Here is a 12,957-nt window from a genome sequence, read left to right as displayed (position 1 = left end):
CTCTCTCTCTCTCTCTCTCTCTCTCTCTCTCTCTCTCTCTCTAGGCTTGGTTATGGCTATTCACTCAGGAACCCAGGCAACTTCACCTTTTCCTAGGCTGGCCTTCCATTTCTTCTGGATTTGACTGGAAGAACTGTCCTAGTGCATTCAAAGGTTAGATACTCATTACTGGTACTCTTCTTTGGAGCCCCTGATATGAAGTTCCTTCAGGGCTGGCTTGGCATATCAGGATGCACTGCTCGGACCCTCAAATTATGGATGTGAAACAATGGCCAGAAGCAAAATCTCCCCCAAAGTCAAATGGTTAGCAGGGACACGGCCAGGATTCACCGACCGTCATTCGCTGAAGGGAAATGACTTATCTTAACATCTCTTCTAAGCAGACCATCGGCACTCTGGTTAATGATGCTTGTGGATACGACAGATCTAGCAATTGCTGGCGCTGGTCTGGTTACTGTTGAGTGTGATGAAGAGAAGCATGACTATTTCCAGGTAAGGGAAATTGCTGTGCTCAGAGTGTGGGAACTCTAGATGACAATGAAGGCTGAGATGATGGACAGAAGTAGGGTGGGACCTGCATGGCTTTGTTGGGGTGAGAACTGTGCTGGAAGCATACAATGAGAAATCAGTGGCTTTAGAGAAGCAGATTTGAGGACATTCAAGTTCTTCCACCCTGCTGTTGGACACTATGCTTCATGATAACTGACATTGTAGGGAGGTAACATATGTAGTATTCTGCAGTGAGCTTCCATGGTCAATTGGATTGAAACCCATCCCATCCCACCAATGGACCAGGATGCTTTTTTCTAGATGATGTAGCTTGGATCATGAATAGCCCTAGAAGGCCATATGATATATTTGATCCATATCTAGAATCCATTACAAATGGGGCTTAGTTGAAGGGAGTTATATCACAGAGGCTATCCCGTTGTAAGGGATATGGGATTCTCTCCTTTCTGTCTCCCATAGTTGGACATGATGAACTAAGAAGGCCTCCTCTTCCAGGTGTTGCCATCATTATATGCCATAATGCTATAGGATCAAAGTTAAATCGTCAAATCCCATAGGATAAAAATCTCTGAAATGGAGTAAAAACAAGAACAAACCATTTTTGTCTTTACTTTTCAGGTGATTATCCTATGTGTTTTGTTTCAGAGATGGAAATTTGATATACTGGACAACCTCAAATTGTCCTTCTGATTCTTTCTTTGTGGGGAACTTATACCTGTCTGAATGTACACGGGGCTGCTACTAAGAGCTCTTAGCTCTTAAATGTGTGCCAGTATGTAAATATTCATGTCCAGAAACTCAAGAAATGAACTTTCAAATGAACTTTCAAACCTAACTCATAACCCAGGATTCCCTTAAACGATATTCTTGGAAAATGAAGGATGTTATGAATAACCGTAGTTCCCTACTATCTTGTATCCCTTATTAAAAATTTAAATAAGGACAACTTATTAAACAACCACCCACTTAGATTGCTATTGAGCAAAGATCGTAGGGATGCACACTGTATCTTGTTTTGGTTCCTACACTTGAAAGTAAACAAAGAGCGCGGGCCACAAACATTCTGCATTCAACTGTAAAGCACCAATAAATGTGGGGAAGGCTAGGGCTGGAGGAGATCAGTTCTAAAGCACTTGACCAACAGGTGCAGGACTCTGTGTTCGAGTTCCGACAGTGAAGGAAAAATTGAATGAAGGAAGGAAGGAAAGAAGGAAGGAAGGAAGGGAGGAAGGAAGGAAGGAAGGAAGGGAGGAAGGAAGAAAGTAAAGAAGGAAGGAAATATAGTTTTGTTACTTTAAAGACAATTTAAGGAAGGAATGGAATATAGTTTTTTCTATAAAGGCAATTTTGCCAGATAACAGCAAGTTTACAGCCAGTGACATCATACTACAGCAAGATCCATGACCAAGCCTCTCCTACTTCCTTTCTTGGCTACTTTGGAACTATTTTTTTTCTTTTTCTTGCTCCCATACTTCTTTCTCAGCCTCCCCAACTTCCTTTATCATTCTCCCTAACCATTACTACTCTTCCAGCTAAGTAACCCTGTTGACGGGGCCTTATCTTCTAGGAAAAGCCTTCATCCTGCTCCAACCTGTCCTCCCTTCCTGATTTCGTTTGCTCCTGTATTCATTCATGCATAAATATTCTTTTCTTTTTAAAAACTTGACTTAATGTTTCCTGTCACTCCATAGAAAGGACACACTTTGGCTTTTTATGTCCCCCCAAAACTCTAGTGTTTCTAAGGCCCAGGAGAGATACTTTATGCTTGCATGAATACTCAGAGCTTAAGCAGACCTGCCCAGATCAGAGACTGAATGAATAAAGCCACAAGCCCAGGATGACACAGAAATGACAGTTTCCACATGATAAGTCAGGGTGAAATATGCAAATAACGGAGATGGGCTCATGAGAATGCTTAAACGACCATGCTTTCCCACCCACGACAATGCAATGGACTGGAAATGCTTCTCTTGAGCTGCCCATGCTCTAACCCAAACTAGAGACATAAAGACAGACTGAAAGAGCACTGGATGCTTGGGCTTCAGAAATGTCTGGCGTAGGGTGCTTGAGGGATGGAGAGTTGGGGAGGTGTCTGGAAATGTGGTAGCCAAGAGAACAATGAGGGGTCTTCGTACAAGCTATTGAGGAGGAAAAAGATGGAGATTGCCTGGCCTCAACCCTGACGAGTGGAGATAGTGTTCTTTCAAAGGCTTAAAGATAAGTGGTTCTGAAAGCTGGAAGCAAGCCAGCCTTCTCAGAAATGCTCCTGTATCTTTTACTTCCCTAGCTTACTTCCTTATTGATAAAGATGGAATAGCAACAGTATCGACCTCTTTGTATTGCCATACTGTTGCTTTGCTTTTGTTTCCTTTGAGACGGGGGTCTTAACTCTGTAGCTCTGACTGGCCTGGTAGTCACTATGTAAACCAGGTCAAAGATGAACTCACAGAAACTTACCTACCTCTGCCTCCTTGAGGTGGGGAATTAAGTCACATAAATACAATACTAAATTGGCAATTGTTAACATTTCTAAATGTCACTATTGAGTATGTATTATTGATATTAAAGCAATTCTTGAGACAGAAGGACAGGACACTGTGAAGAAACTGTTCCTCTATTGAGAGCTAAGTAACTCAGGGTAATGTTTAAACAGTCAGATTTGGGAAATTAGCTCCCGAGAAAATTTAAGTCTTTTGCCTTACACAATCTTTGCATTTCCCAGTATGCTTAGAAAAGTTCTCAATTTTCCAATGGGTGGGAAACACTTAGAGAGTGGAAGGAGTGGCCGAGGAATGCAGCTTTTGTTATTCTTTTCCTTTGGGTTTTTGAAAAGAAGACTTTGTACAGTGTTTGTGGAGACAAAAAAGAATACAGTTACTAAACCTAATATTTCCCAAACTCACTCCTACCTCGGACACAAACATGCACAAGACGGCGTTCCATTCTTTCTTCAAACTGGAACAAGCTAGGCTAATTAAAACCTTGTATATATTTTGAGAGATATCAGAAATGACGACCCTGAGGATGACGAACATGATGACGAAGTTGTCAGATAATAATGTCAACTTGTATCTCTGACCCCCTAGCACTTCATACATATTATCTAGTGTATAGATTCCACTGTTATGTGGGGGTGGGGTGCCATTGTATGCATTTTCCAAAAAGACAAGAATTGGCAACTATTTATCAGTTACAATGATAATACTGTACCTGGGCAGTATTCTCACCTACTTTATTTAATATCCTCCTGTGTTTGGAACATCAAATGTTCTATCAGCGACTTTTTGTTGGTCATAAGACTCTGAACCCAATCTCAAGGATTTGGTTCAGAAATGCCCAACAATAATTGTGGTGAATTCCTTGACTTAGGCCCATAGGGGAATTCTGACTGTTTTTGTAACACTGTGATACAATGAGAAGTAGGCATTGAAAACATATAGGTTTTCTAGCTACATACTATGTTATATTACGATAGTATGTCACTTTCCCTATTCAGTTGAAAAGGTGCATGGTCTTGCTATGGGATCAATAACCAGCAGAGGGCTTCCATCCACAGGAAAAAGGATGGGAAAATACAGATAATGCCTGCTCATAGCATTCTGATAATAAACAAAAGGGACAGCATCACTGAAGGATCATTGCTAGGTAAGGAGAGACTGCTACCTGAGGCCCAAGAAGCAATGGACTTTCTAGCTGTGCCTAGCAGTCCCTTATTAACATCCAACAATACCTTCAACTACATACATGTTTATAAAATGCTGTTTAGGATCAAAGAGTTTTTCTGCTGGGCAGTGGTGGCACACGCCTTTAATCCCAGGACTTGGAAGGCAGAGGCGGATTTCTGAGTTCCAGGACAGCCTGGTCTACAGAGTTNGTTCCAGAACAGCCAGGGCTTCACAGAGAAACCCTGTCTCGAAAAACAAACCAAAACCAAAAAAAGCAACAAAAAAGGTTTTTCTATACTTTTATCTTTTTCACATAAATTGTTTTTAAAAAGTAAAAAACAAACAAACAAACAAACAAACAAAAAGAAAACCTTTCCTAATGATAATTTCAATGTTATTTAATATTTGGGATTCTTTAAAACTTCTACATACTTACAATGTTTCTTTCTATGTGACTTCATTCTTTGAAGTGGCTTCCTCTGAACACTGCTATGATCTATTGCAGCATCTCTGTTCCCTACCCCCTGCCACAGGTTAGGGGACATTCTCATGTACATGGCCCACACTGTTTCCAGCTGCCATGCTCAAGAGCATTATCGTGTATGTTCCCATATTGAAAACCGATTGATAGCCCTGAGTTTGACCTTCAGAACCATACAAACATCTAAGAAAAAAAAAATTGATGGCATTGGGGGTGGGGTTTCAGCCCAGTGGTAAAGCACGTGGCCAGCTTGCAGAAGGCTCTGGTTTCAATCCCAGTAACACAAGACTAACCAAAGAACTTACTGATGATTTTCTATGTCACGTACAATGAAACCAAAGCTGTTTATACGGAGCTCCATAAGGTTGTGCTGATCTGATCTACCTTTGCAGCCACATGCTTAGTTGCTAACACTCTTTAAACTGTCCTTTTCTGTTCCCTATTACCTGGTCATGCTTCGATATCTCACTTTTGTTGGTTTCTGGTTTCAGGTCATCTTCCTCTAATGCCCTTATGGACAACACCATATTCTTTCCTGTTTTGTTGTTGTCATTCCTTTTTCTTTTTCTTTTTTTAAGACCAAGTCTCACTGGGCTGGTACTCTCCCCATGTAGACAAGGTTATCGTCATGGAGACCTGCTTCTGAGCTCTGCCATGACAGCCAGGCCCAGTCACCATATGCATCAGAAGTGCTAATAGCAGGCCTAGGGGCTCACGTATGTTGATTGCTGCTGCTCCCCCAAACCAGAGCCCTCACCGAGCACCCAGAGTTCCCCAGGTGGAACTGTCCGCATCTCAGTCTCTCTCACTGTGATTTCCCTCTGGGTTTGTGAGTTCTTTGAAACTAGCAGTTAAGCTTTACTGTGTTTCCCATGGTTCACAGGGGCTAGAAAATGAGAATGACCATTGACCAGATGAACGATTCCAACATAGAATGAACGCATTCTGGAGATGAAGCGTTGTGCTCACCATGGACTTAAGCTCACAACTGAACGGGGCAGTACTTGACCTTTGGCTTTGCTGGCTAAAGGAACCTTCAGCAGCACTCCATTCTTTCAACTAAAGTTATGACCAAGTAGCCAAATCAGACTCAGACGAATCATGGTTGAATTGATTATGGCATGTCCTTTGTCTTTGCTGTCGTAATTCCAAGTACAAGTACAGCTTCTACCAATTCCTGGTGAAAAAGTCAGGTAGAGAGAGAGAGAGAGAGAGAGAGAGAGAGAGAGAGAGAGAGAGAGAGTGTGTGTGTGTGTGTGTGTGTCTGTGTCTGTGTCTGTGTCTATAACTCAATTGTCTAAATAAAAGCCTGAGGCAGCAACACAAGCTATAAAGCAAGCAAGGAAGAAAATGGCCTCTTACTATTCTAATAGTTCAGCTAATAAAAGAGTCATACATACATGTAGTCAGGCAAATCTCATTTTCACTAGCAGTGTTTTTATTAGGGAGGCAGGGTGCATAAGTTAACTGTTTTATCTTTTAAAAAAAATCAGAATACCTAGGCATTATTATATATATCAAATATATAAGCAAAGGCCTCCAAACAACCTGTCTATAATTGTGAGCATGTGTAACCTTTCTTCAATTTTCATTAAAGTTATTAAGTATGAAGCATCAGCAACATTTCAGGCACACCCAGAAAGAGCCCACTGAGCACTTCTCTGGAGTGGCAGGTCCCTTGGCATTAGATTTTCTCTTACTACAGGACAATTTAAAAGGTGATACCATAAAGCCAATGATGGGGGGGCGGGGTTTCTCTGATGATGGCTCGCTCTACTGTGGTCCTTACACACTTTGCAGTTCATTGTCTCCTCAGCACCCATGAAGCCCTTACACACGGATCTCATTTCTTATAGGAAGCCCCACCCCATATATATTATTTTAAATATATGTGAATATATAATATAGTATATTTTTATGAATGATATATCCTACTCTTTTTTTATCACACACATGCATGGGACACAGAGACTAAAAGAGATCTAAATAATTACTGGTATCATTACTATCACCAAAACAAAAATAAAAATACAACTTGGTTCCTTTTCTTTAATAAGATGAAAGTGCTTAAAGAAGTAGCCAACATCCTAAGAGAAACCATTGTCCTCTTAAGTACCTTGGTTGGTTGGGTTAACAACCTATCAAGTGGACCTTCAGTTTTGCTCTGTGCTTCAGAACAATGACAGCTGAAGATTAAGTTTCTTCTAGCTGTGTTTTGACTAACTAGCATTTGGATACTTCGTTTTAATCCTCAGCTTCCTGATTGACAGAATTCTATTCAGAGTAAACATTCTTTTCTTGATGGGATCAAGAGCATCCAGGTTAAAATAATTCAAAGTGGAATGGCCCGTGTTTTTTCTGGACCAGAACTCTGTGTACATTGCTTTCTGCCTGTCACTTCTCCTGTCCCCTCTACAGGGACAGAGGGAGTGTGTTGTTTTGATATGAGACCTTAGAGACAAAAGCAAAAAGCCCACTGTTTTAGGATGGCTATCTCTCCCTACCTCTAGAATCACTCCTAGATGTTACTCAAATAGCTCCAACTATGAAGACATTTCCATGAGAAATTGGGCCAAGACATTTTTGTGATTTTGAAGTCCATAATAGTCTAAAGCTACCTGTTACTCAAGAATTAACACTCTTTAATATTCACTGGGGTGTCTTGTAAGCATGCATTCTTTCAACTTACTTATTCGATCTAGTGTTTGTTTGTTTGTTTGATTATGGTTGGGGGTCAGGGTTTAGGACTTGGGCTCAGAGCAAGGATAAGGAGCTATTCCCAGGTCAGCCACAAAGTAGTGTTTTCTCTCAGCAGCCTCGGTTCTTCTCACGTCTCCAATAAAGGCATCTAAATAGATTTTCTTTGAGGTTTATTCCTGCATGAAAATTCTCAATTGAATATGATTACATAAAAGAGGATGAAAATAGTAAAATTAAGAAACCTATTGCAAGTGATATTGAGAATGACAAGGTTCTGAGAGGTGGCTGCAGATAGCTTTCTTAACCTTGTTTTAAAATGAAAGGAACGCTCAAAAGTACTTTCTGTCCCCTCATCAGGACTTGGTCCCCACACTCTCAGAGCTTGGGCATTTTTGCCTCTCTGCTGCCATCTACTGGCTCGACATCCTCTTTACTTCTGGTACAAGTAACTGGCTCTGGACCTAGGTTGGCCAGCCTACATGATAGAGGAAGCATTGAAAATGTGTGGGTGTTACCGCATGGAACAAAAGCATCGCTGAGATGTACGGAGTGAGAAATGACAGAAGACCACCGCAGTCCTCTGTAACCTCTGCTCTCACGTGCCAAAACAGGGGTTAGGAACAAATGGGAAGCGAAGGGACAGGACTGCCTAACGGAATACTTGTGGGGCCACTTATGAGCTGCCGACCTGAGTTTACCCTTTCTGTAACTTATCTGCTTGCATTCTTGCAACAGTTCTGAATAGCGGGTACTCATATCCCCGTTCTCTAGTCAGCAATTAAAGCTGAAGAGAATTGGGGTTCACACTGGCGGGTTTTATCTGAAAGCATCCCCACTGGCTTTACAACAAAACAAAACAAAATCAAAAACTCCTTTCGACCCCTCCCAGGATGTCAGCAGGATAGATAGGTTCTAGCATTATAGACGAGCCCCGAGGGATGTGCCATCCTTTCTGGGTATCTCGAATCTCAGACAGTCAAGTATCAAGTCTCAACCCCAGTACCATCACTGTTCTTGTTGGTAGCTTTTAGGGTTTAAGAGCGTACTTGCTTTTCTAGATTACTGAGACAAGAGGGCTTTCCCTGCCCATGTTCCTACCTTGGTTTGCAAAGCTTAGGAAGTAAATGAATGAGACTCCATTCGTCAGTGTGTGTGTGTGTGTGTGTGTGTGTGTGTGTGTGTGTGTGTGTGTGTGTATTGTCCTCAGTGGTCTGTAACAGCTCAGCTGCTCTAAGCAGTTAATGATAGCTAATTAGTTTGCCATTCTAGATAAGCCCCAGGTCACAAACTAGTAAGAGGTACAAATGAGGCCTTCTTAACCATAATTGCCTCATTCCAGCAGATAATGATTTCTTCTCAGGAGCGTCAGTGTTATGTAAAAATTGCAGAGACAACCCAGGGACTGCTTCACTTGTTATGACCAGTTCTGTGACCTTGAGTGAATCCACTCTCCCATGAATTGGGTTTGGGCACCCGCAAAGTGCTGTGGGGGAAGGGAGGTACAAGATGGCTTCCTGAGAAACCAAGATAGCTTGTTGGTCAGGAATCATTCCACCCGTATCCTACATCGCTTTTGGGGGAAGATGGTCGCTCTACCTACAAGGTAGATATACACCCTCAAGGCAAAAATATCAGAGAAGAAAAGAACATTGCCTCCTACTCTCCCCCCAATTATGGTTTGCCTGTTACGCGCAGAGGAGGAGGAGGGAAGCTCCTCTCCATGAGGGCTGCACTGCGGTGTCTGAGCAAGGGTCTTGGGTTCCATGCATGTGCTCACAAAATATGCCCTCAGCATCCTCGGGAAGTAGCACAGAAAAGAGGGACCCATTCCACACTTCCATCTTTGTTTGGCCCAGTTATACTGAATCTGAGTTTCTAAACAGCAAGAAGAGAAACAACAACAACAATAACAAAACACCAAACAATTTGTTCCTTGGAGAATTCATTTTAGTAGGTAGGAAATTCTACTTTTATTCTTTTGATGAGGATCAAGACCCAAAGTGGTGAACTGTACACATACTAAACCAGTACCTTGTGACATCATCATTAGCAGATGAGACAGAGACAACCAGTAAAGAGAGAACCAATAGCTTAATAGTTATTAAAATGTGACCCCTCCTACACACACACACACACACACACTTGATGGAATGCTCAAGTAAGAAAACAACATTAATTATTTCAGAATCATCTGCAATGTGGTGACCATAGATAGAGCCAGCCAGCACATTGGTCAATACATAGTTAATTTTCCATAAAGTATATTCACTGAAAATCATGTAAGGGCCTCTCTTCCTCCTCCTCCTCCTCCTCCTCCTCCTCCTCCTCCTCCTCCTCCTCTTCCTCCTCCTCCTCCTCCTCCTCCTCCTCCTCCTCCTCCTCCTCAGATTATAGATAGGGGTTTAAAGAAGATACTTGAACCAAAAATATTGGTCTAACTTGGAGAATGTGCTAATTTTCTTCTGGTAGTAATTTTAGAAATCATAGGTTTTCTTTCCAGGCAATTATTTTAATGAATCAATTGAGGTTTCAAGAAACAATTAAATGAGCTCAATTTGGTCGCAAGTTCAGCAAAATGAGATCATCTTTCTGCATTTGGTTCACTTGAGGTCAACTCTCCTATCCAACGCGGACTAATAGGATAGGGATCATTTTCTTTTTATGTCCTTTACTTCCTTTGTATTCCGCCCCCCCCCCCCAATATCTGTGGGAACTTTTCCTGTGTGTGTGTGTGTGTGTGTGTGTGTGTGTGTGTGTGTTAGTATAAGCATGCATGTGTGTGTGTAGATATATACGCATGTGGACCCCAGACATCAATGTCTGGTATCTCTGTTAACCATTCTCCATTTGATAGTTTTAGATAGGGTCTCTCTCACTGGGACCCTGGGCTTCCTGACTGAGCTAGGCTGGCAGGCCAGTAAGCCCTATTTTAGGCACTGCTCAGGCATTGAGATCTTAGGTGTTCTGTGCCACATCCAGAGTTTTATGAAAATACTGGAGTCCTCCTGCTTGTGTGACAAGCACTTTATGAACTCCATTTCCTGGGTCCTGGGTCTAATTCTAAATATATATATATATATATATATATATATATATATATATATATATATATACTGGTTCTTAGCTCTCTGGGTTCTATTGACAACTAATGGAATAGTAATAATTTTTCTTCTTACATAAAACTGGGCATTCATCAGGAATGCATCATTTTATATTTTTAAGCATTTTTTTTAAAATTTTGTGTGTGTGTATGTTGCTATATGTGTACCATGGCATGCATGTGGAAGTCAGAAGTCAACTTATGAGAGTTTGTTCTATTTCCACTAAATGGGTAAATGGGTACTGGGGGCTTAGAAACAATCACCTTTACCTGTTGAACCTTATTGGTAGCCCCAATTCTTTTTCCTGGTTTTGTTTGTTTGTTTATTTTTGAGACAGTTCTTACTATGATGCTTGGGATAACCTCAGACTTCCTTTGTAGTAGCCCAGGCTGGTCTTGAATTTGCAATCCTTCTCCCTTAGTCCTCCAAGTATGAGGGCTGTAAGCACATACCAGTATGTTTGGCTTTGCCATCCCACTTTAACTAAGGTATGTTGCATTCAGACAATGTGGAGAAGGCTCACACAACAACAAAGATAGCATTGTATGGGCAATGAACCTCATTGATACAAGTGTCTACAATGATGTTAAACCAAACCCAAGCAAGCACAAAGTCACCTCTGTAAAAACATGGTACACCAGAAAATATTTCCCAAGGAATAGCAGAAACGCAAATCACAAGAGACAGCATTTCTCAACCTGTGGATGGTGACCCCTATGAAGGTTGAATGACCCTTTCAGAGGATCACCTTAAGTCATCAGAAGACACAAATACTTATATCACAATTCATAACAGTAGCAAAAATTACAGTTAGGAAGCAGCAATGAAAATAATGTTATGGTTGGGGGGGGTCACTACCACATGAGGGACTGTATTAAAGGGTCGCATCATTAGGGGGGTTGAGAGCCAATGTATGAGACCAGTGACAACGAAGAAACAGAAAGGGGGGGCTTCATTTCTTTAAAGTTTTAGAACCATAGCATAACCTGGATGTTAAGAACACAGGGCACAGGGCTAAGGCTTCATAAACAGACAGGAGACCAAGAACCTCCCACAGATCTCTTACCTGTGATGGTAGCTTTGTTGATGGATGGTTGGTTGCACATGGGTGATCTTCTGGCGAAGAAAGAAAACACAAAGTTGTAAATGTTGGTGCTTTTTGACTTCAGCATCCTACACTGCTTTGAGTCTGCCATTCTAATTGAAAGAATTATTTTTAAAGCTGTGACATGAACCCAATGACGTCACTCAGACTAGCCAGTAAGGTTCTTAGATGCCCCTTCACTGTAGCTCAGACTCCAGATGGAAATGGGGGGAGAAAGAAAAGAAAACAAGTCAACTTAAATCTCATGGCTGGATCCGGGGAAAGTGAAGGATACTGGATTAAACAGACAAACTTAACAGGCATGTGTCGGGAGAGGACATTCTTATTGTCTGGTTGTGTTCAACTCAGTTAGGGTATGTGGAACAAAATGGACTTTCAGAGAGTGAACATTAAATTTGCTCAATGTATAATAGTTTTCCCTGGTGCAGTATTAGAGACTGATTTCTGGTGCATAGTCTCGTGATTTCTTATACATTGCCATGAGTGACTGATTCCTTCTAAACTATGGTGGAAATAGAGACAGAATGTAAACAATTTTCCTTTCTACTTTGTTCATTGCAAAGCATCTCTGGCATGTTTGTCAGAGGAGTCACTAATAGCTTGTCTAAACTGATGTCTTAGGAACTGTAGTGCCCTATAAAGTCAATACACTTGAAGAGATGCCCTTTGGTATTCTTCACTGCTTTTTAGATGTTTGACAGATCCCATGAGATGATTGTAAACACCCTTAGGAAAATGCCTGCTGTACCACTAGGCTTCATCCCCTATGCCTGCTGTACCACTAGGCTGCATCCCCTATTAAAGCCAACACAATTGGTATAGTATTCATTCGGTCAGTGCTAACTAAATTGAGTTGAAAAGAAAAATCATTTAAGACATCCATCAAATGAGTTGGAAGTAGAACTTTTTAAGGTTATTGCCGATACCTGGCGGCCTTCATAGGACAGAGATCTTTAAAAATCCTTCAAGAAACGCATATGTTGCAAGATGTCTGCAAAACCCCCAAGGTCTTTTTGGTGTATGTGCATGCACATGCATACACATGCATACACATGCTTTTTCTAGTGTGTAGCCCTTACTAAGGGCTTGCTGTGGGCCAGGTTTTGTGCTGTGTACTTTAAATCTCACTTAATCCTTATGACAAACTTCAAGGCAGGTGAGCTGATTGTGTGTGTGTGTGTGTGTGTGTGTGTGTGTGTGTGTGTGTGTGTGTGTGTAATAAGTTTTGAGAAGCTGAACATTTTAGGGTATCGAAGCTGAGGTTTAAACTAGTACACTGTGACACTGTACTGGCTACCTTTGTGTCAACTTGACACAGCTGGAGTTATCACAGAGAAAGGAGCTTTAGTTGGGGAAATGCCTCCATGAGATCCAGCTGTAAGGCATTTTCTCAAT

At 41.4% G+C, this 12,957-nt stretch overlaps 1 protein-coding gene across 10 annotated transcripts in view; it reads right to left on the bottom strand.

The window, feature by feature from the left end:
• Pde4d (phosphodiesterase 4D) overlaps positions 1-12,957 on the bottom strand; it is a 1,422,283-nt gene that overhangs the window by 157,511 nt on the left and 1,251,815 nt on the right. For all 10 annotated transcript variants that reach the window (XM_029543935.1, XM_021208481.2, XM_029543934.1 and 7 more), the window contains one exon: positions 11,524-11,573. In XM_029543935.1, the coding sequence (XP_029399795.1) occupies positions 11,524-11,573 (50 nt within the window). The remainder of the gene's footprint in view (positions 1-11,523; positions 11,574-12,957) is intronic.

This window comes from Mus pahari, chromosome 11 (genome assembly GCF_900095145.1).
Source record: "Mus pahari chromosome 11, PAHARI_EIJ_v1.1, whole genome shotgun sequence".
NCBI classification, from domain to species: Eukaryota; Metazoa; Chordata; class Mammalia; order Rodentia; family Muridae; genus Mus; species Mus pahari.
Note: the sequence above shows the minus strand (reverse complement) of the source record. Positions and strands in the feature narration are given on the sequence as shown.